This window comes from Nothobranchius furzeri, chromosome 10, assembly GCF_043380555.1.
Source record: "Nothobranchius furzeri strain GRZ-AD chromosome 10, NfurGRZ-RIMD1, whole genome shotgun sequence".
Taxonomy (NCBI): Eukaryota; Metazoa; Chordata; class Actinopteri; order Cyprinodontiformes; family Nothobranchiidae; genus Nothobranchius; species Nothobranchius furzeri.
Window position 1 is genome coordinate 28,912,201 of NC_091750.1, and position 23,103 is coordinate 28,935,303.

General features: G+C 41.4%; 1 protein-coding gene across 6 annotated transcripts in view; it reads right to left on the bottom strand.

Moving 5' to 3' along the window:
- Nucleotides 1-23,103, bottom strand: part of cadm1a (cell adhesion molecule 1a) — a 634,562-nt gene that overhangs the window by 37,688 nt on the left and 573,771 nt on the right. For 4 of the 6 annotated variants that reach the window (XM_054731107.2, XM_015962034.3, XM_015962032.3 and 1 more), the window contains one exon: nt 19,997-20,029. The exons of the other annotated variants lie outside the window; for them this stretch is intronic. In XM_054731107.2, coding sequence (XP_054587082.1) covers nt 19,997-20,029 — 33 coding nt within the window. The remainder of the gene's footprint in view (nt 1-19,996; nt 20,030-23,103) is intronic. 6 annotated transcript variants of the gene reach the window in all.

Consider the following 23,103-nt stretch of genomic DNA (forward strand, 5'->3'; position numbering starts at 1 on the left):
GCAGCAGCTATTAGCATTTAACTTGTTTAGTTTAGCCATGCTTGAATCACAAAAAATACTCAAAACAGCAGAGCTCAGTCCAGGGTCTATTATCCTGCTTGTTTCAGATTACACCAACACGCCTGATTCAGGCCCTGTCCACACGTAGCCGGGGATCTGCCCAAACGTAGATATTTTCCTACGTTTTGGCCTGTCATCCACACGAAAACGGAGTTTTTTCACACAAAAACTGATCTTTTTAAAAACTCCGGCCAAAGTGAAGATCTGTGTTTTCTCCGTTTTGGGTGTCTGCGTGTGGACGGACAAAACCGGAGTTTTAAGGTCCGCAACGTCACTTTCCGCCACAAAAAATGCTGACATCACGTGTGCGACCTGAGTATACACTAGCAGACAGCATGGACGCCCTCAGAGCTGCGCTCGCTTCATCAATGGTCCAAGTGCTTTCTGCTTGTTTGTTTTTGCAAGTGGAATTACTGCTCCTTGCGGAAGACCACAGACGAAGGACGAGGTTAAGAACGGGGGAAGTACTGCCGCCTACAGGTCTGGCATGTCCTTAACAACGTATTTATCCGGCTACGTGTGGACAGAGTTGTTTTTTAAACGAGGTGGTGTGGATGCAAGTTTTTGGAGGGGCGGATATTCGTTTAAAAAAAACCCGGCTACATGTGGACTAGGCCTCAGTGGCTAAATGGTTGATTCCATTTTATAACAGGTGCTAATCAGTGATCTGTCACCCCAGTCCAGAAAAATGCAAGTTTGTGCATCAACTGTAACATAACATGTTTTTTATTTACTATTTAAATCTTACTAAACAGGATTGGGTGTTGGTTTTACCAGCAGTTTCCCACCTCTTAACTCATTTGCTGCCAATGATGACTTAAGTTTTTACAGTGTGGGCGTCGGAACGAGCCCCCGCACCACGAGAACAAGCATCCCAGCTCTAAAGCCGATCGTCATCTGCATTCGTCACATGTCACGTGATCAGCAAGCAGAAAATCCATGCGTTAGTGTTATGATTTGCCCCTTTTTGTGTTTGTTTAGCCCTCTTCTCTGTTGTTTTGTTCAGGTCAGCTGCAGCTCAGGAGCCCTCCCCTTCCCTGTGAACCTGCTGGAGTGCTGCAGCTGAACCACATCACCTTGACTGCCCTCACCCTGTTTCAGGCCACTGCTGCCAGTCCTCGGTGTGGAGTTGTCTTTTCTAGTGTTCTGTTTATGGATCGAAACGCGCAGATTCTTCCTGATGACTAACGTTCTGTGACTCTTAAAAAAACAGTAAAACCGCTGAAAAACGCTGGCAGTGAATGAGTTAAAGGGGAACTAGGCAGCTTTGGCTTGCATTTACCACCCTCTAGTGTCTGTTTGTAGAACCTAGAGCAAAACGTACCGAGCTGTGCGTTTGTCTTCTTAACAGCTGAAACGTCTCCCCAGCCTTGCCTAGTGTCTACAGGAGTGATTCATCACTAAATTAAACAAATCAGCTGTGTTGATGATCTAAAACATGCTGGAACCAGACTTCAGCTCATGTCAGCTCAAGTTTCTCAACAGAGCAACCCTCCAGTCTGAGGTTACAAGTGGAATATACCGGCTACAGGGGCGATAGGGGCTGGGTGGCGTTTCATTAACCCCATAAAGGGTCATTTTAGCAGATACTTTATCAAGAAAGTGATTTAAAAACATGAAGTTGCAAAGTATCTCTTTAATGTATTATCTCATGCAAAATGATAATGTCCAGTAAGGATGTTTATTAACAAAGAAAAGTTAACTCTACTATTATTGATAATTATAAACACACATCTTTCAAAGGAGGTCTAAATGGCAACCATGTTATTTGGTGATAAACATAAACATCATCGTGGAGTTCTGACCATGACCCGGTGTTCCTGTTAGAAGGGTTCGGGAAGCTGAAGCAGATTGTTCTGGAGAATCCACTGATGCCTGATGGGATTAGGATCTGGAGCATTTCGACTTAGCTCACAGTAGATTTTGAGATGTCAAGAGCTCTGATCTCTTCAGCTTTGTGGCAAACGCTGCAGATTCTAACATCACGTGCAGAAGTGGAAGATGAAGTACGAGTCGTTTTTCTGGAGCTTCACTTGCCTTTTCGCTTGAAATGCTCTCCACATCCTGATGGCAACCAATAAATTTAATGTTTTGTGAAAAATATGAATTATTATAACCACTTTCCAAATGTAAGATCCAGATCCAAGCTAGCTATTAGATAGCATAATGGTCTGCCACACAGTAGCGGAGCCTGAGTGGAAACAGCAGAGGGAGTTCCAGTGTAATGATCCCACGGCTCTCTGCTGGATCTCTGATTTAGGTTCCACTGGATTCTTTCTTTTAAACTTTCATTGAGGACACCGTCTGGAGAAAGCCCGGTGTCGGTACAAGATCGGCTCGGGGTCCTTCGACTGCCGATGACGTCAAAGTACGGCAAACCCACTCGGACAAAATACACTACACATCTATACTGTTGGAAAGAATTTAGCAGTTTCATTATTAAAATAATGTTTCTTAAGACGTAAGTTTGTGTTTATAATGGTATTTGTAAAATAAAACACTATATCTTATTCATAATGTTGAACTCCTCTTTGAGCACATCCCTTGAAGGCTCATAGGTATTAGCAACACCTGTGAAATTGTATTTGCAGGAAAGAAGTGTGTCCCGTTTATTGAAGTATTTTGTGTTTAGTTTTTGACGTTTTGTCCATGCGTAGTTCAGGTACGCTCATAGCTGCTAGCCAAAACTCTGGAGTTAAAAGTTTTCTGGCTTTACTAAAATACCTGTCTGTACTTATTTGATTGATGGTAGGTTTACTTTCTATTAGACTCCAAATGTAATCATTTGGCACGTTTCTAATTCATAATTTGTAATAATGTAATCGGCGATATTAGCATTAGCATTCCTATGGGTTTTCCCATGTATATTAGCATTGCGCTAACCACTCGATGCCAAATTGCAGCCTTTGCGATTAGAAAATCTCCTTTTGTCACATCGCAATTTAATTGCACATGCAGTTAATCGTTCAGCCCTAATATACATGCAGCTCTATGCTAAAAGTGTATTTTCAAAGAGGTAATGATGGATTTCTTTGTAAAAGTTGTCCATCTTTCCAACACAAAGATTTGTCTGGACCAACGTAACGTGATAACAACGTAACGTGATTACGTAATTCCGTGAGGTTCATGTTCAGCCAATCAACTACTTAGACGTCATCGGCAGTCGACGGACCCCGAGCCAATTTTGCACCCGAGCAGATCCTGTACCGACACCGGTACCGGAATGCGAGGAGTTCATCAGAAGCCTAGAGGATGCGCTGCTGTTACGTACGTGCATTATGTTAGGAATTATGGCAAAAAAACGCCAACGACAGGACGAAATAGTACGATAACGTGTTCTTATGGTTTTTTTGAGAGGTTCTCATGCTCTCCTGTGTTCTGGGGCAGAGCCTGAGGAAAGAGTGATTTTGTATTTTCAGCCTGCAGCTGTGGCTGTTCCCAGGACCATTCAGAACAAAGAAATAAGATCAGAAATGAATACGCCTACCCTAAATACACCGGTTGCTTTGACCTGGTTTAACGAGTCCATCTATTTACTGTTTTACTTTTATAATGTTTCAGAATTGTTAAATAATGACTTGAGGCATGTCTGATGATCATCTCTGAGCACTAATCTTGTTCAAGAGACAAAAAGCAATATTTTATATTTCACTTTAATCCTCTAATTTCACTTTTAGCATAATAATTTGACAACTTTCAGCAAAATCCTTCAAACTGATTTTTGGCTTCTTGTTGGCAAAGTTTTAAATCCATCCATCTGCTGCCAGACAACATCTACTGTACGTCACAGGTGAGGAGAAGAAAACCAACTCTGATTACACGTCATCTATTTCAGCCCTCTTCTGTTTATTTCATCATGAAATGCCAGACGGAACCTTACAGGTTCACTTGACTTTCAGCAGTAGGTGTGTGTGTGTGTGTGTGTGTGTGTGTGTGTAAGAGAAGGAGAGTTCTGTTTGTCACCTGTCACACTCAGTTGTGAGTCTGAAACTAATTAATGCAGTATATGTGCCACATTTGAGGAGAGCCCCAAAGGCAGGTTCAAGCCACTGATCATCAGGTTATAGTGCAAAAACATTTACCTGTGTGTGTGTGTGTGTGTGTGTTTGAAGAAGAAGAAAATATCATTTCTATAGCGCCTCTCAAGATAAAAATCACGAGGCGCTTCACAAAAACTAAAAATGTAAAAAAGAATTAAGAAAATGTTTAAAAATATATTTAAAATGAGCAAAAAGAGACAATTGTGATAAAAAACAAAATGTTGAGAAAGAGAGAGAGTGAACAGGAAAGAGGGAAATCAGTGGATCCTGAGGAAGGTGGAATAGGTGGGGAGAGCAGAATAAAGAGAGAGAGGTGAAGAAGGTCATCCAAAAGCCAGCTTGAACAAGTGAGTCTTCAGCTGCTTTTTAAAGGAGACCACTGAGTCCACTGATCTCAGGCTCAGGGAGAGAGGTCCAGAGTCTGGGGGCCACAGCAGCAGATGATCTGTCACCTTTGACCTTTAGCCTGGTGCTGCACAACCAGTAGGCTTTGATCACTGGACCTCAGGGACCTGCTGGGGGTGTAGGGACTAAGAAGATCACCAATGTAAGATGGTGCTTGTCCATGTAAGGCCCTATAGACCAGAACCAGGATCTTGAAATGAACCCTGAAGGTGACTGGCAGCCAGTGAAGCTGGAGGAGAAGCGGGGTGATGTGGGTGTGTTTGGAGGACTTGGTCAGAAGCCGAGCACAGGCGTTCTGAACCACCTGTAGACGGTTCAGGGAGGTTCTGCTCAGACACGTGAAAAGAGAGTTACAGTAGTCTAAGTGTGAGGAGATGAAGGTGTGGAGAACTGTCTCAAGTTCAGAGCGGGACAGAATGGAACTCAGCTTAGCAATGTTCCTGAGATGGAAGAAGGAAGAGCGAGTTTGAAATTACAGCTCGTTTTTCCCCAAACTAAATTTTGGTTTCTGTGTCTTCAAATGTCAAAATATTAGAGTTTCATGAGTTATCGCACCCAGCAGACATAAAAGGTTGAAGTCTGCACATATTCAGTTTAAATGACATATTTATTACATTATTGAACAAAACTATAAATCTGTCAAAATTGCCTGAGAAGAAAAACATTTTTAGGGCTGTGCTGAGTACAGATGTGTTTACATTTCCTGGAGACATTTATTCAGGAGTCCAGCTAATTTCCAGCACAAGGACACCTTTCACACCCTTTCCCCCTGACTGGAGGTAAACATGCCAGCAGAGTTAAATGGTGCTTTGTGGGTTTTGATTAATTATACAGAAATGTATTTTTGTTAAATGTTGCTTCTTTGTTAGTAAAATATCTCCTGAATACCCGGCCAGATTTAGGTGAATAATCACCAGATGGTGAAGTGCTGGGATCAGAAAATCCTCACACTGAGATGTCACACCGTGAATTTGCATTTATGGACTCACTCGTCTTTACTCACTCCCGCCCAGAGGAAGGCTCAGCAGCGTGACGTAGCAACATGGCTGAACGTGCTCTGTTAGCCAATCAGAAGCAAGGTGTGTGCATATTAATGAGTAATCCTGCTGTTTTCAGCCCACCTCTACATCAGCAAACCTCTGCATTTCAGAACAGCAGCATCATCAGCTTTCTGTCAAAAACGTATGCCACTGATTTACACTGGAGAAGACCGCAGACATATTGAATAAACAAGTACACCGCACCTCTAAAGATGGCTGCCACACTGACCTAAAAAGACATAAAAATGTCTAAAAGACATTTAATTTAACAGGAACGGAGCTAAGGTTTAGTGTGGAAGGAGCAGAGTCCCTCACAGCACAGATTACTGCTCAGAATTCCCACCAGATCCTGCATGAAATCATGTAATCCATGACATTTTCACGGCTCCAACCATTTCTCATCATGAGATGATTTTAGTTATAAACTCTGGCAAGAAAAGTGGGGGGGGGGGGCATAAAAATCCCTGAAACCAATTCAACTTCAGAGTCTTGGTGTTAAATTCAAGCACTGAAGACAATCCAAAGTTACTGTCAAATGATTCGATTAAAACAATTAAATTTTACAGTTTAAATCTTTTTTTTTCTGAATACATCCCAGTGTCCATTGCTCTGATTGGTCCTAGCGCTCTCCTGTTGTGTGCAGAGGTGGTCTGAAAGATTCCGCCCCACGACTGAGGTCTGCCTATGGGTTGTGGCCAGACTACGTAAAGAATGGCCTTCCAGGTTATATTTAACCTAAAACGAATAAACACACTCATCAAACTATCAGCGCGTCTGTTGCTCTGACCTGTGGCTAGGCCGTGCAGGCTCACGCCGGCAGCGCCATCTGTCACTGATCATCACTCAGCTCAATATCGTCTCCAGCCTGCAGGATGAGATTTCCAAGGACCAGGTCCCCCAAGTCCCTCAGATTTAATTTGGGCTTATGCCAAATTCACCATGAACACATTTCACTATTCAAGCCCCCTGCCCTCATTTATGTTCGGTGGTAAGCCGTGCTTATAAACAGAAATCACGCCCTGAAATGACAGCAGCGGTAGAAAGTCCTGACAGTTAGCTGGCCCGTGCAGCCGCGACCAAACCCTGAAGACGGAGTCGCCACATTAGTCTCACATCAGCTCCAGAGGAGTCCAACACGTCACATTTTTGTCATTTAATGAATGCCTTGTCTTTTTAATGTCATCCAAATGTAATAGCTCAGTCCTTGGATTAAAGAGGAAAGTGCTGTCCTTCACCACAATTCCACTGTGAGCAAAGTGGCCATTATACCTCCGCATTCCTCTTCACCATTAGATCTTTGAGTGCAGCTCAATTATCCCACGACTTTCACAAGTTTGCTGACAGCCGCGTTGGCAGGCGTATCCTTTCCAGACGTGCTCACCTCTCCAGATGGGAAATTAGTCAGTGCACCAAACCATCAGCTAAAACAACTGACATTTTCCCTCAAGATGCCCTTTCATTAAGGGTGAAGAGATGGAAGTGAGACGAGAGGACCAAATGCTGATTGAACATCTGCCTCTGAACTGTGGACCACTTTTGCACGTCTCCTTCTAGAAACAAGCAACTTGCAGGAGGCTGATTTTCCACATGCAGGTTGCAAAGACAAGCCTTGGTGCTAAGACAAATGCTTAAAAACAAACAAACAAACAAAACAAAGTCTTCAAGTAAAGAAACAACCTTGATTTTTTCCCTAATTTGATGAAAACTTTGGCCAACTGTCCTCATTTCGAGTCCTACACGTGAGAAGGACTTTAAATCGCCACGACTTCTTGGTCCAAAGAGCACTTGAGTTCATCCACATGCATAATAGAAGAAGTCATTATATTTTTCCAGTTCCTGAGTCTCTCTCATTTGAAACCCAATCCTTCATTTATAAGAATAAAGCATTTCAACATCCACTTCTCCAGATTCCTGGCCGCTCAGCACCGACCCTCCATCTTTTCCCCTCTCCTGCGTGTTCAATCTGCTGCCTCCTGCCCTCCAAACCCTTCTGCCACCACCTCGTCTGGCGTTGAAGGGAAATGAACAATCTCAAGAAGAGCCTTCTAGCTCAATAGCGTCTTGGCGCCCTCGCTTCTTTTTGTTTTAAGCCTAGAAAAAGCGGGGCGTTGCTACGGCAGCAACATCATGGTGAATATGAACAGCCAGGCGGTCAGTGCTGATGCTTTTTAAAGGCTCTGACTTAGAGTCACGTGCAGGGCAATGATTTAGCATTTTAGCTAACGAGTTATGGGATATTACCAGTTAAATTCCTAACTAGCGATGGTAATTTAAAGAACTGGGAAATGCTTAAAGATGTGAACTGGATGGATGTGTATGAACTTACAACGTGAGCCTTTTTTTTTTTTATTAAATCCTGCAACGCTCACGTGGATTGCACGTGAAATGTAACTCAGTCTAATTTTATGTCTCGTTAGTGAGGATTTAACAGGCTTTAGCCAACAAACAGGGTCTGTGGGAGAGAATTAGGCTGCCTCACCTGAGTAATGATCAGCCACTCGGGTTCACAGCGGCTGCAGGCTTTCCACATTCTTCAACTTCCTGCTGTTCTCCCAGTAACCTTGTTTCCTTCCCATGTAAACATATTACAAACAGGTGTTGACCTGGCTACAGCTACAAATAACAATAATGTGAAATTTCTTTCAAATGGCCGCCACACTTTTATGCAAAGAAGTTTGCGATTTGCAGCCCACTTCTTACTGCGACAGTACCTTCTGTTCCTCAGATTCAGTGTTCCTATTGTGATCAATAATGAGCGATTTGTGAGAAATGCACTCAGTTTTTGCATAAATATTAATTGCTTACAATTAGAGAAAGGCTGACCGCAAGCGCATAAAGAGTCAGAAAAACTGGAAATAAAACTGAACAAGCTGCTAAGAGCAACATATAAGACAAAAACTATAAACATATCTGGTAGATACTGGAAATAATACCACTGCTTGTGAACTAGAACGGTCCAACTTAGGAGGAAAATGTGAAAGCTGAGAATAAAATATTTAAAGAGATATTTTGACTCGTCATTGTAGATGTTTGGGGAAGACCCAAACTGCTGGTCACATTTCTCTAAGCGGTTTCTAAACAGGAAGAAATCCTCTGACGGGAACAAACTAACGTATTAGTGGGAAGCTGAGGCATTTAAAACAGCTTTTGCTCAGAAAAGTCATCCAGGGGTGCCCAATCCTGGTCCTGGAGGGCCGGTGTCCTGCATGTTTTAGTTTGAACTCTGTTTCAACACACCTGATTTCAATCAGCAGCTAATTAACAGGCTTCTGCAGAGCCTGATGAGCTGCTGCACAGGTGTTTCAACCACTGAATCAAGTCTGTTGGCGCAGAAAAACCACACAACCGTCTGGATACCGGCCCTCCAGGACAGTGATACGTTAGAACAAGAAATGTTTTTTTTACCGATCTCCACTATAGTCTTAACGCCTCTTTCACACTGGAGGCATCAGCGGCAAGATATACGGTTTTACTCGCGGACTCGTGAGATCACAAGGTCCTTCGAGACTTCAAAGGTCAAAGGTTTGATGTCATATGATGTTCCTCTCCACTGCCAGGATTAAATCCATGAAAACACACCGCTGCACTTCTTTAAAGATGCTGGAGTTAATATGCTGTTAGGTCACACGTATTCACGGGATTTACACAGATATGAAATAGCATTTCTGCAATCGCCTTTTATTTAGAAAATTACCAGATTTTATGCACTGAAACCGTGTGTGATTTCCCGTCTAGCCGTATGTTAACAGCAAAAATTGACGTGTCCCAGAAGCGTTTTGTAGCAACAACAGAACACAACCCTATCTGTAGCGGTATGGCACAGCGAGCTGCTCCTGGACAACCGCGGCCGGTTTGGATTCACCCATAAACTATAATGGTTTCTATGTGAAGCAGCGACGTTCCACTACCATTCCTCGCCGCTGATGCCTCCAGTGTGAAGTTCGCTTAACTCTTACTTTCTGATACAGATAGAAATCGATACCTGTAAATTCTGCCCCCTCCCCGTAAAAAAACAAATGATTGTCTGTAGCTAACATCACGTCTCCTATCACGCAAAATAAAACTTTAAACATTATCTGTGCAAAATGACAACTGTTTAAGTCAATGGAAAAAAGTGCCATTTTTATTTAGCTGATTCTCACTCTCACTGAGATAATCCTGACAAACATCCTCCACGCTGGGAAAATGTACACTTCTTAAACATTGTGCCAAATAAAAATCTCTAAATGATAAATGAAACTTCAAACTATGAACTGATGTCTGAAATCACCCCAGACTCGGTGCAGTCACCCTAATGGGCTCGACACACGGGAGGCGACAAACGACCGCGATCAGCGAAATTTGTCGCTGTCGCTTTTATTACCTGACACACGGGAGGCGATCCGCGGCAGCGGCAACGCCGTCTACGCGTTCTGTTCCATGGCGAAATCGAAACTTCCGTAGTTTTGTTTGGCTGTGTCAGGTTGGAGGGAATTAAGGTTATTTAAGCGGTTCAGAGTTAATAAAGCGGTAGATATGATGTTTCACAAGGTGCTGCTAGAGTTATGTGAAATCTTACCTCTGATTTTACTATAAAACATAATAATAATCAACTTCTCCTCCATGTTTGCTCGGAGATGTACGGAGCATCCTGTCCGCTCATTGGTCAGTGAATGAAACCTCCGTTGATTGGTCCTCGTCAGAGCGACAGCGATGAAAAGTTGAAAATGTTTCAACTTTCTGGGATCGCGTCGCTGGGTCGTACGTGCACGAGTGCAAACTTTCACACGCACGTTTTTCGCATTTCGCTTGGTAGGAGGGAGACCCGCGATTATTGCTTTGTCGCGCATGTCTCATTGAAAATGAATGGAGGAGAGGTGATGTCGCCTCCTGTGTGTCGAGCCCATAAAACAACGAACTGGCACAATAAATAATAAATAAATGCATTTTCATAGATAAGGGAGGGTTAAATACAAAAGAGCCGTTAACGTTTGAGAAGAGCTGCATGAAAGTAGTCCACAGCCCCCTTGGTGTTACCTATGACCAACCCACCATTACATCAGCACTGAAGCAGAGCGAGAACCAGAGAACACTCCTGACTTATTCACAAGGCAGATGTGCTCTGAAGCATCCTCTGCTTTATCCCCAGTTTCACCCTGAACAAGACCAACAGTTACTACATCACCCTCCGAAGGAACTTATGTGACGTCAAAACATAAGAACAAGTCATTTTCTCATAATCTTCTTTTCTTCGGTCTTCTCTTGCTTGGAATTAGAAATGTTCTAGAGCAGCATTCTGTAATACAGCTGAAATAATAATACAACATTTAATTAACCACAGCCAGGTCTACAAGCCATTATAAATGACAAAATCACAAAAAGTGCTTAAAATGCCCTAAAATGCACTTTAATAAGTCAACTAACGATTCAGTGCCTTGTTGGTACTGTTTAGGACATTTTCTTCTCCATGTGTGAGAAAATCTATAAGTGACTCCAACACAAAAGCTGTAATAACCACGCGAGAAGGCAGAGGTGTGACCGAGTCACGCTTTGCAAGTCTTAAGTAAGTCATAAGTCTTTCCAGTCAAGTCTCGAGTCAAGTTCAAGCCAAAGACAACCAAGTCCATGTCAGGTCCAAAGTCAATGATGTGGAAGTCCAATCAAGTCCAAGTCCTTAACTTTGAATTTTCAAGTTATAACCAGGTCATCTGTCATACTTCATGGACAATGATAATAAATCCCAGAATTAAAGCTTCTTCAAGCTTCATTTATTTGCTCAAACAAGCAGAAAGTTCAACTGAAGTAGATTATAAACAAAGTGCTGCTGCATTTAGCAGTAAATCAAACCCAAAATGAAGAACAATTTATAATTTTTGTCCATGTCGTGCCACTTTTGTGCTAAATGATCAAATATTCTCAAGTCAACAGATGCAAGTCGAATCAAGTCACAAGTCATTGACGTTCAAGTCTGAGTCAAGTCGTAAGTCTTTATAGATTTTATCAAGTCAAGTCAGAAGTCATTAAAATAATGACTCGAGTCTGACTCCAGCCGAAGTCATGTGACTCGAGCCCACACCTCTGATAGCAGGTGACAAGACAGACCACATTAAAACTTCTGTTTTTGGCCTAAATTAAACCCAACTTAATGTTCCAGTTACAATTCAGAAAACCAACAGTGTTTGCTAATTGCTATTACCAAGCTAGGCAGTGACTCGTTTTAGTGTTTGATTGTATCGTTGTTTTAATGTGTTCTTGGTATTCATCTTGTTTTATCTGCTTCTGATTGGGATTTTTATCCTCTTGTTTTAGTTCTTTCGAATGGTTGTTTTGTTTTAGCCTGGGCAGCACTTTGGGCAGCTCCCATGCTGCGTTTGAAATGTGCTATATAAATAAACTATGCTATGCTATGCTAACTATTATTAGCAATGCTAGCTAAATATTTAGCAATAGTGGCTAATTACGGAGAAGGCTGTGCCACTAAATAATTAGCTTAAAATATTCATGAAAACAAGGTTGTTATTCTCAAAGAGCTGCACTCTTTTATGACATGCATTTAGTGCGAAATATTTACTATTCCCAAAGAACTGGTAGTATTGTTGCCTAAAGGAAAAGGAGAAATTAAGCTTCTGCTGGACTTTAACCTTCACAAAACGGAAGATTTAGCTGAATAATATGAACATAATACGAAGACAATGGAGTAGGAACGACTTGTTTTTATATGACTTTGTACTTCGTTCAGTAAGACCTGCTGCTCATTCTGAGAATCAGGTTTTCCATGACTTCAGTCCATCTTGGGTTTAAGCAGCATGACAAGTAAATGACAATCTGTTGAATTTCATTGGAAAACTTTTACCAGCACGCAGTGTTTTGTAATCCTGACGCGCCGACACAGCAAACAGCGGAAAGAACAAAGACGGTACCTGCACTTGCTTGTAGATGGGAGGTTTATCAAAAATTCTGTTTAAAAAAAGGAAGAGTAGCGTGACCTTAACATATATCTGCTCGGGGTAAAACATTTTCACTTTCAAACCCGAAAGAAAACTTTTTTCCTCATTTGCACAGAGTTTTATTCATAAATAAACATTTCTGTAATTAATAAGTAAGAAAACTTAAGGATTACCATTAAGTGGTTTTAGTTACAGTGTGCAATTAACTACACTGCAATAATTAAAATAAATCAGACTGAATGAATGAAAGAAGAACCTTTGTAAGCGGTGTTTGTTTGTGCTTTTGTTTTATACGGCTGATTGGTGCATTAAGAAAAAACAACAGGCTTTTTCACAGTTCACGCTTTGTCAGCTGCTACCAATAACCTGCCTTCAGACTGCCACTAAAAACCTGCCTGCACATCAGCATAAGACAGCATAAATTATGGAAGGAGTTAATTATATGTAAATACTCAGCACAACACCTGAACCCGCCACCAACTTCCAGTCAGTGTGTTTGCATATTAATATCTTTTCATTTCCATTAATTCTCTGTGCAGATCATCTAAATTCAGCCCCTGTTGTTTTGCAGGAAGCATCATTTTAGACTTGCACTGAGCAGAAGCGGGTTCAGTCTAATAACGCTGCTTTACATTCCAACTCTAAACAAAGGATGCAAAAGTCAAACAGGTGACAGGTGGTGAAAACCTCTTTAGCATTTTCTCTGTAATAGTCTACCCGCTTCAGTTGTTTTGGGATATTTTTCTTATTTTGGAAGCAAATCTGACATGTTCCGTGCCTAAAATCCAGCAAAAACAGTTCCTTCTTTACACACATGGCAGGTTTTTGGCAGCATTAATATTCATTTATAATAATATTCATTATTTGTTGTGGTGATATTTTGGGCTGTCTCCTAACACAAAGAAGAATATTTAACATTTTATGTGATAAACTTTCCACACGGTTCCACGGCTACTTGTTGATGTGAGAATTAAAAGTTTTTTCCTCCTGTTTGGGGTTTATGATCAGTTTTTTGTTGTTTGCTGATCATTTTCAGAGGTTAATTTTGGAGGTTAAGCTGTTTATGACTTAATATTTCAGTTTTGCATTTTGTGTTTAAAATGACAGATTTTCCTGTTTTCAGTCAATCCCACTTCACTTTCCTCCCTGTGTCCTTTTTCTCATTCATGTTAATATTCCATTTTAAAATAAAGCATACTACATAGTTCATATATTAAAGGTGTGGTTCACTGAAAAACCATTTAAATGCTTTTTCTGATTATAATCGATCACTCAGTTTTTCAAGCAGGCTGAACATGAAAATAGTCTCCTACACCTATCTCCTGCATTAGCTTCTGATAGAAAATACTCTAGGATTTGATCCCCTACGTCACACTGAATTAGCCTTCATGGACTCGCCCATCTTGACCCACGATGGGGAAGGCTGTTGCTGTTTTAACCGACAGGAATCAGCTGCTGACATCGTGGCTAGTTAAAGCTAACTGTTAGCATTAGCAACTTCATTTCACTGCATACCTCCTCCATGCTCGTGTTATTTGTGGAGATAAAACATCAGAGTTGCAAGTCAGTGGTAGAGTCACGTTGCTGTTCTCCGGGGTGAGATGTCCAAACGTCAGGAAATAAGACTCCAAATCCTGTCGTCTGAAGCTCAGCTGTGACGTGCAGATTTAGCCTGCTGTGCCAGGAGTTTATGGGCTTTTTGTGCCTGAGTTCTGCCTGCAAGGAGTTCTTTCCTTCTAAAGACCACTGCAAGTGATTAAATAAGTAATCCACACATTTAAATGTGTATTATGAAATAATGAAGTAAGAATGAGATCCTGCAATCAAATTTGGGCACTGCAGCCCATTTTCTTAACACAGAAATTACTTTCTCACTACTGTTGCGTGAGTTTCAAGGCATTTTCCAGTTACAGGTCAGCACCAGAATACTCTAGAAAGTTGATAAGTGGATAAATACATTTGTAGCAATAAATATGAATTTACATCTATATTTATCAAATGTGGTGGGGACTTAGCTAACACCACGTTTTAATCCAAAGGATGAATTCTTGACAGAATGTGCCGATTATTCCCGAGAATTGCTAGACAACGAACAGGCGTTTATAACAAAATCAGTTAATACAAAGATAAAAGAACCAAACACAGCTTATAGTTTCATGCATGGAATTAAGAAAATTAGTAACCCAAAGCTTTATGGCAGTGATAGGAAATAACTGATCCGTAATGAAAGTGGAAATTCGGTGACACCAGGATTATAGAAAATATTAGGAATGACTTCACTAAGGAGAACAAGTGAGCGTGCGTGCGTGTGTGTGTGTGTGTGTGTGTGTGTGTGTGTGTGAATAAGGATTCGTGTGCAGCAGAGAAAGAAGATAAATCTTGAGAGATAACGAGAATTTGGATCAAAAATAATAAGCCATAAAAGTTTAAGTCTGAATTCACTAATCGGGCTTAGCAGGAAAAGTCAGCCAGATGAAAATGATTCAAAGACCTGCTTTCCGTCGCCAGAGATGGCCAAAGGCTGTGGTAAGCCTGAGTCCCCGTGGGGTGAAGCCTTCAGGGTTCTGTAGGAATGTTGGCCTCCGAGTTGGTCAACAGGCGCCTGTGGATTGGAGAATTATGCGTTCCTCCACCGTGGCTTGACTTTAAGGTCCTCAACTCAGCTGCACCGAAACGTGGAATTCAGAGCACGAGTCCAGATTCACAAATGGTGCCGAATCAGGAGAACGGTTCCAAATTGCTTTCAACTCTTAATGCGCGAACTTGTCTTGAACGTGTCAACTTCCAGTTGCGCGTGGGATGTCAAAACAAAACAAACAGAGTTGCTTCTAAGTTTTTACCATAACTTTTGAGAGCTAATTACTTTAAAGCTCTGGGTTCTGCTGGGCCAGATGGAAAACAGCCCGCAGGGTAATGAGCTTAAGGCAACCTTTGTTCTTAAACTGCCGCCACGAGGTTCGGATGGTTGCTTTTATAACCTTTTGGGCCCGCCCACCTGTATCTTATTCAAAAACCACTGGAGGGCACCGTGGCTCTTCCAAATAAACTCTACCTTCTCCAAGATGGAAAAATCCATGATCACAATTTAACACAGTTATTCATATAAATCCTCAAAAAGTATTACTTTAGCATCAAAGTATTACTTTAAATGGGAAAGAATAAAATTCATGTCTTAAAACTGAAAAGTTTTACCATTAGCATGAATTTTAACTGGAGAAACACCAAATGACAGAGGTTTAACACAAAAGAAAACACAAAACAAACAGTTTAGGTCTGTGGCCGATAAGATTTTAACTTAGAGCACCTTGGTTTCTATTTTAAGGGTGAACAACCTAAACACCTTCTTTGGTTATAGATAAACAGAAAAATACCAGGGTTTTGATAAAGGCGAGATCCTGGAATCTTCCAGAATGACCCTTGAGAAGTTTTATGAGCACCCAGCCTGGGGGGAAAGAGTCAGTTATTGGCAGGTTGAGGTAAGACAGACCAAGTCCTGATTATGTCCGGCTTAACAAGTCACTTGTTAACATTTACGTTCCTGGGAGAAAATGTAGGAGTTAACCAAAATGCTCAACTGCGGGCCAGTTTCAAATTCCCTTTTTATTTCCTTCTGCTGAATGTGAAAGAACCCTTTTTGTGACAATGTTATTGTTCTTTTCCGTGTAAATCCATACAAAGTTTAACGTGAGGATATACTGTAAAATATGGATTTCCGCTACACATTTCACTGTAATAATGAAGTATTGGTAAAAAGTAGGTTGAGATATTTTTAGAGTGGACTATTTGCTTCTAATTAACTGTTAGCTTTGTTAGCTCAACGTTAGCCTCTAGCATGCTTCACCCGATATTAGAGGAAAACAAAAAGGAATAACTTCTGGGTTGCTCCTGTTTGCTGGATTTGGTTCTCTGGAGCCTTTTGCCTGCTGGAGTTGAATTAAATGCCGGAGCTGCAGCATTAACTCGACAGAGACTCAGCAATGGGAAAAAATGAAAAACCCTGCTGGGTGAGAAGGAAATCCATTTCAATGTAACCTTCCTTCCACAAAGACTGAGACATTTTACTGTTTTGTAATCGTTTCACTGTAAAATTCTTAATATTAGACATAAACTTTTAATTTTCATGTTAATGCATGAAACAAAATTCCGTTACATTCGGTGCATAACTTAATAGGATCCATGTCCTCTGACCAGCACAATGGATAGTTAAAATCTAAATGTTTCATATTCTGAACGTATGAAAATATTTTTTCTTTATAATATATTCAGAATCAGAACTAAATCAGCTACTTTTCAGCAGTTTTTAAACACGTTTCAAACAAAACAACTGACATTTCGGCTAAAAACCTCCTGAATGAGTCTTTAAAGTTGAAACAATTCATACTGTTTACCGCACATAATCCAAAAAATCCAGTTACACTACCATTAAACTTGATTTTCATCCTCATGATCCCACACTGTGGGTAATCACTAACATTTAAAAAATGATTATGGGCTGAGATAGAACATCTGGGGTAACCATTCAAAAACTCATCACTGCTAAAAGCACATCTTGCAAAAAGGAGAACAAAGCATCTGTTGTCTCTTTAACTCGAGCCTCCGTCATCATTTACAGGAAGGAAACTTCACTGCTGCAGACGGAGGAAGTCGACATCATGTCAGCAGGCACAGGATAACTGATGGTAATGACCAGAATTAATTCGATTAATTCAAAGATAATTTCGATGACAGTAAAATGCTGAAATGAATGTGCTACATTGAACCATAATGGAAGGAAATCCTTTTGAATTTTCCCAGCCTAATGTGCACATTTATGCATCCCGGAGCTGCAAAATCTAATCAAATTATCTCTTGTTTTAGTAATTAAATCCCTAACCGAGATCTGGAGGTGCAGCATTTGTTTCAGATAGTGGTTAAAATTAGGAAGCACAGGCAGGTAATTGGATAGAGCTGAAAAAAGATTTAATTTTATAAAATAATAACATTTTTGAAACATCTAATCTCAATTTGACAGTGGGCCTTCAGCCTAAGGAAAACCAATGCCACCAACAGTTTTCATCAAATCTGATGGCCAAAATGTTTCAAACATCAATAAAAAAAAAGCAGGAATGTGAATGTTTCTAAAGTTTTAAATGAATGATTGAACACATTAATTTAAATGGCTGTTTAATAAAATCAAAATAGGCTTGTTTTCCACTATCGGAACTTCCGGGAAATTTTATCGGACCTTTGCGATATCCGTGTGTCTCCATTTCACAAGGCCAGCCCAAAAGGTCCATTTTCCGGGCCACTTCAGGGACCAACCGCTATCCCGAACTGGGGTACGTAATCGGAAAAGGCCCGGTAGAGACGCTGGGCGGGACTTGTGGTAAACTCATGCTGATTGGTTGTAACTCAGTGAGAAAAGATCTCAGCAGATGTCAGCAAAACACCAGCAAATGTAAAATTGGAAGTTGCTGGTGAAGCAGACTGGACACAAATGGAAAAAAGCAGCATTCATGCTTTTCCATTTCGGAACTCCCAACACCAAAATCCCCCACAACGCCATCATTCAGGCCACTTTGTGGTCTCCCACAGAGCGCTGTAAAAAATAGTGATTCTTTTAGTCATCTAAACACCGCTTTTTACGTCACATAAGCAGTCTCCACATCCACTGAATGCTTTAAATGACATCAAATTGTGACAAAATAAGGCTTATTATGGAACTAATGTTCATGGACGCCTTTAAGAGCCGATCAGTGACATCACCCACTGAGAAAACGATCACAATATGCTGACATCTTAGCAAAGCCCTGAACGTAGATCCCTGTCACCTTTCCTCCTCTCAGGGGGTTCCTGGAACTCCTAAGGGAAACATGGCTATTAGCTCCTTTCACACTTTCCATGTGGTTTCGGCAATTAAAATAATTTTACAGCACCGGAGTCAAAAAGTAGCAGCTGTTAGAAAGTGACAGCGTTTATGTGGTGAATGCAGATGCTTGAAACGTCTCACACACTCACTCTCTTTTATGAATGAATTCCTTACGAGTTGTTTTCTGTGGATAAAGCTCTGGCGCTCCTGTTTCAGGAGTTAGAAGTTAGTCAGAAAAAGGCGGGAATAGGAGTTTTATTCATTAATTCTTATGATGCGCAAACATCTTGCCTCTGATTGGCTAACAGCAACACAGTTCTTCCATGATCTCATTTTGCTCTGCTTTGGGTATAAATGCATTGTTAATGTTTTCTGTCCACTAAAACACAAACGTGAAAGTGCTCTGCCATGTTGTGGAGTTGCAAAAGGCTAATGACTAGCTTAAACTAGCTGAGATGCACTTTTATATCTCCTCGCCATGGGTGGTCCCAAGCCAAGGTGGGTGGGGCCACAAACGTTACATTTCTGGAGAGACTGGCTTTTTCTGATCCAGTCATTCAACCATTTCCTTTCTGCGACTAATGCAAGCGATGGAGTGTGAAGACAATTTCCATGTTCATGAATATGCATTTTAATGAACAAGTGCTGCACGTTTCTCATGAAAAAGACCCTGAAGACAGAGTTTAACCAACAGAATTCAGTTTCTAAATGAACTAAACATTTCTTTAAGGCCAGATGTGGTTTACTTTGAGACAGTAGTCTACAACGGGCTTGAGCAGATCACACACGTGCTTCTCAAACTGGACACCAAAAACAAGAAAGCATGGGGAGTCGCCATAAAGTAATCCTGCAAGTGGAGGCAGAATCTGCAGGAGGGTCTGGATCCTAACCTGCGTCTCTTGGTGTGTGTTGTAATTTCATTAGTGTGTGAGGCTTGTTGACCTGCAAGAAGCTTCAAATGATTTGTTTACCTAAATGAAATCATGCCGCTAAATTGCAACAAACAGGAGCTTATTAGGGACCCATGGCTCATTTTTGCTCTGCGGCTCACTAATGTGGTCATTATACCAAATGAGTGAAGTAAGTTTTAAATTTCAGACGGAGCAAAATGAGCACATTGATTAACAGAAAGCTTGTGACCATGAATTCACTAGCGCAAATTATGAAAAGGCAGCCAAAAAAAAAAGAAACAAATAATGGGAAAGCAATGCAAATTAGACAGAATTAGAAAATGATGTGTATCATCTTCAGTCAAATGTATGGAAACAAGTAAATGAGGTCTATTTTTGCCTCCGCACAGAACTAACGCTGTTGATGTAATCTGCTGTGTCCTCGGAGTCGGTTTTATTACTCTGTGGCACCTTCAGGGAAACGCTGTAATTGGTTAGCTGCTGAAATCATTCCGCAAGTGCTGTTCCAGCAAGAGGGATTAGAGATCTTTATGCTCTAACTGGCTTTTTGCAGTGGCATGAAGTTATTTTGACAGAATAAACTGAACAGAAACCCAACAGCGGTGCCGGTTAGTTGGCACTGTGGCCTTAAAGGACTGATCAGAACGATGGATGGATAACCGACAGCAGGCTGCTGACATTTCCGCTGTGCGGGAATAAAAGTGGGCACGCTGCAGGGTCAAACATGCAAGCACAGGAGGAAACAATAGAAAGGAGAGATACCAACCATGAGCTGCAGGTTCAGTGCTGGGCGCAGTGTCTGAGCACACAGGGAGAGGTGTAGTGGAGGGAGATGTGGAACAGGAGGAACAACATGCAAATAAAGAAGAAATGGGAGGGGAGGAAGCAGGGTTGGGGGGGAGAAAACAAATGACACCCATAAGCAAGCATTCAGAAGACTAGAACAGGACAGAAAGACATAAGACTTGAGGGAAATCAGAGGGAACCAAAGGCGGTGCAGAGATAAACTCGGACACGCACACAGATACACTTTTCACTGAACACACACCGGACGCTTCGTGAGGATGGGAATGCAGCGCCGCTCCAGGAGACGTGCTATCATGTGCTGCTGCCGCCCGCTTTGATGGGAAGAAAAACAAAACTATCAGGGGGAGGTGATAGCGTGGGCATCCTTAAGGAACAGTTCAACACATTTAGCTGTTTACAAAGGATTATTTTCATGGCAGACAGTCAAGTTTAAACAAACTGAGCAGATGAGATGCTGACCGCTGAGGTTCGCAGGTTCCTTCAACGACCAGTTTGGCTGCCTTTCCACATTTATTCTCGTCAGGAGAAGGAATATTTAAAAAAAGATGGAGACGCTTGTGTTCTTTTCAAAACCTGCTGCTCTGGCTGCGTTGATGATCAATGCAAACAAACAAAAAAAGATCGTTTTTTAAAACCGAGTCAAATCCTTTTAATCCACATTATGTAAAACTCAGTTAATGCGAGATCCGTTAGGATGTTTGGGGGCCTGGTAGAATCTAGCAGGAGAAAGACTGACGGATCAGGGCTTCATCGCTTGTGAGGGGGTTGCTTCGATCTGTCGAGGTGAAGAGTCAATAGGCAAGGCCATCTGTTTACTGGTCTCAACTCTCAACTACAGCAATAAGATGTAGAACACGATAGAGAGAACAAGATCCCGGATACAGGAGGCCAAAATGAGCTTCCCCTGAACGTCGGGCTCAATTTTAAAGGAGCAATATGTAAGAATTCTACAGTGGAATTATCACAAAAGCCTAATTTCTCAATCGTGATGGAAGGAAGGTTATACTGAAACAGATTTTATTCTCCGTCGGCTGGGGGGTTGTCAGCTTTTCTCATTTTGAAAACAAAAAGCCGGATATAGTCTTTGTTTTCATGAATGTGAGCTCATGACGTTGCTGAATCTGCAGCAAGCTAACGCAGCATCGCAGTCATTTGTAATTTGACACCAGTAGGCAAAAACTCCAGTTGTCAGAAGAACCAAAACCAGTAAACCGGAGCGACCCAGAAGTTATTTCTTGTACCCCCAAGAAGCCATGGCACCGCTTTGGTTTACTCTAATATCTGGTGAAGAACGCTAGAGGCTAACGTTGAGCTAACAATGCTAACGCTAAATTAGAAGCAAATAGACGACTCTGAAAATATCTTAAGGTACATTTTAAATGACCAACAACTCCATATTACAGTGAAATGTGTGTGTGAAGGGAATAATGAGTCAACTGTGGTGTTTCACTTCCTTTAATGAGTCGTTCTGAACTATAACAGGAAGCTAACAGCATCATAATACATGTAGTAGGTGCTCCCTACCGTAAAACATCCAAGAGTGCTAACACCAAATATAACAATGTATTCATCTACTTGGCAACTTACGGTGTACACCTCGTCTTTGCTTGTCATCTAGAGTCTTCTGGTGCTGATCCGTAACTCAAAACAGTCAGGCAACTCACTAAACTGTAGTGAAAAGGGAATATTTTTGCTTATAAAATGGACTGCAGTAACCACATCTGACCACAGAGTGCCATTCTTACAAATTGCACCTTTAAAGATAAGTTTAGGAGTGCCGTTATTTCTTGGGGAATAATAATAGTAGAGCTGTTGCTCCTCCTCATCAAAACGACTCGGCTCATCGGATTTGGACGCTTCCTGGTCGCCTCCCCCTGGAGGTTTTCCAGGTACTTCCCTACTGGGAAGAGACCCAGACCTCACTGAAGGGATTATGAAACCGTAACCCCAGGAGGAGCTGGGTAGCGTCACAAGGGGGCAGCGTTTCTCAGCTTCACTCCTGGATCTGTCAACTAATTATATTCTTTATTTACACAAAACATGATTTATTTCCCCAGAAAGACAGACATAACGCTTTTATTTTTAATTCTCTGTAAATAAAAGTTCTCTTTAAAGTTTTGCCTTTAAACAAATTTCAAAAGAATCACTAATTGACTTCATATTTGCGGTGTCTCTGTTTATTCGAGCTTTATTAAAGCAAACATGGAGCAGCTTCACCTGCTATGTGTGATATTTACACGTGATATTCACACTTTGGTGGTAATTATGTTCACATTCTATGGAAGATTACAGGATCTTGATAAGACGTTTTAACGTGAGTGTGGCTGTTAGCTGTAGCATCGGAGAGCAAAGGGCAGTGTTCTATTTAAGGGTTTTACAGGCGTGCTGCTGGTCACACCTGAGCACACACTGCTAACCTGTTATCCTCTGTGTGATCTGGACTGATAAATAAACAGCAGCTGTCTGTGAAGTTGTTTACGCCAACATAAAGGAATGTATTTTAAGCTCTTATAGGGATTGTTAGTTTTATAGGGAGGCATAGGGAAGGGCTGTGAGGTCAGATTACCAACAATAGTCTAGAAGGTTTCACTTTTCTGTTAAAACTGAGAAAGCTCCTTGGATGAGAAGCAAAACATCTTCAGGAACATAAAGAAGTCTAGCTGCTTTTCATGGTAACAATGGAGCGTAGAGGGAACACTTTACGCAAAACTCCCTTTTTCCTTAGAGAGGGCTTCTAGAAACACTCCAAACACAAATAAAACCCGTTCATCTGTTTTCTATCGGTGTTCGGTTGCAGGAATTTTCTGCCTTAAGCGAGCCGTTTCAAATGATCCCAATCTGTGACATCACAAACAAGGAAGTTAGCATAGAACCACCTCTCACATGGGAGAGAAAGCTGTAGCTTTAATCTGAGCTAGGGTTGTCACGGTAACCGGTATAGCGGTAAACCACGGTAAAAAAGTTGACAATAAAAATAACCGTCCAGTTTTTAAAAAACTATATTATCTCGGTGGGTTTACCGTGGCCGCGGTTTCGGCGCGATGACCCTTACCAGCCACCGTCGCT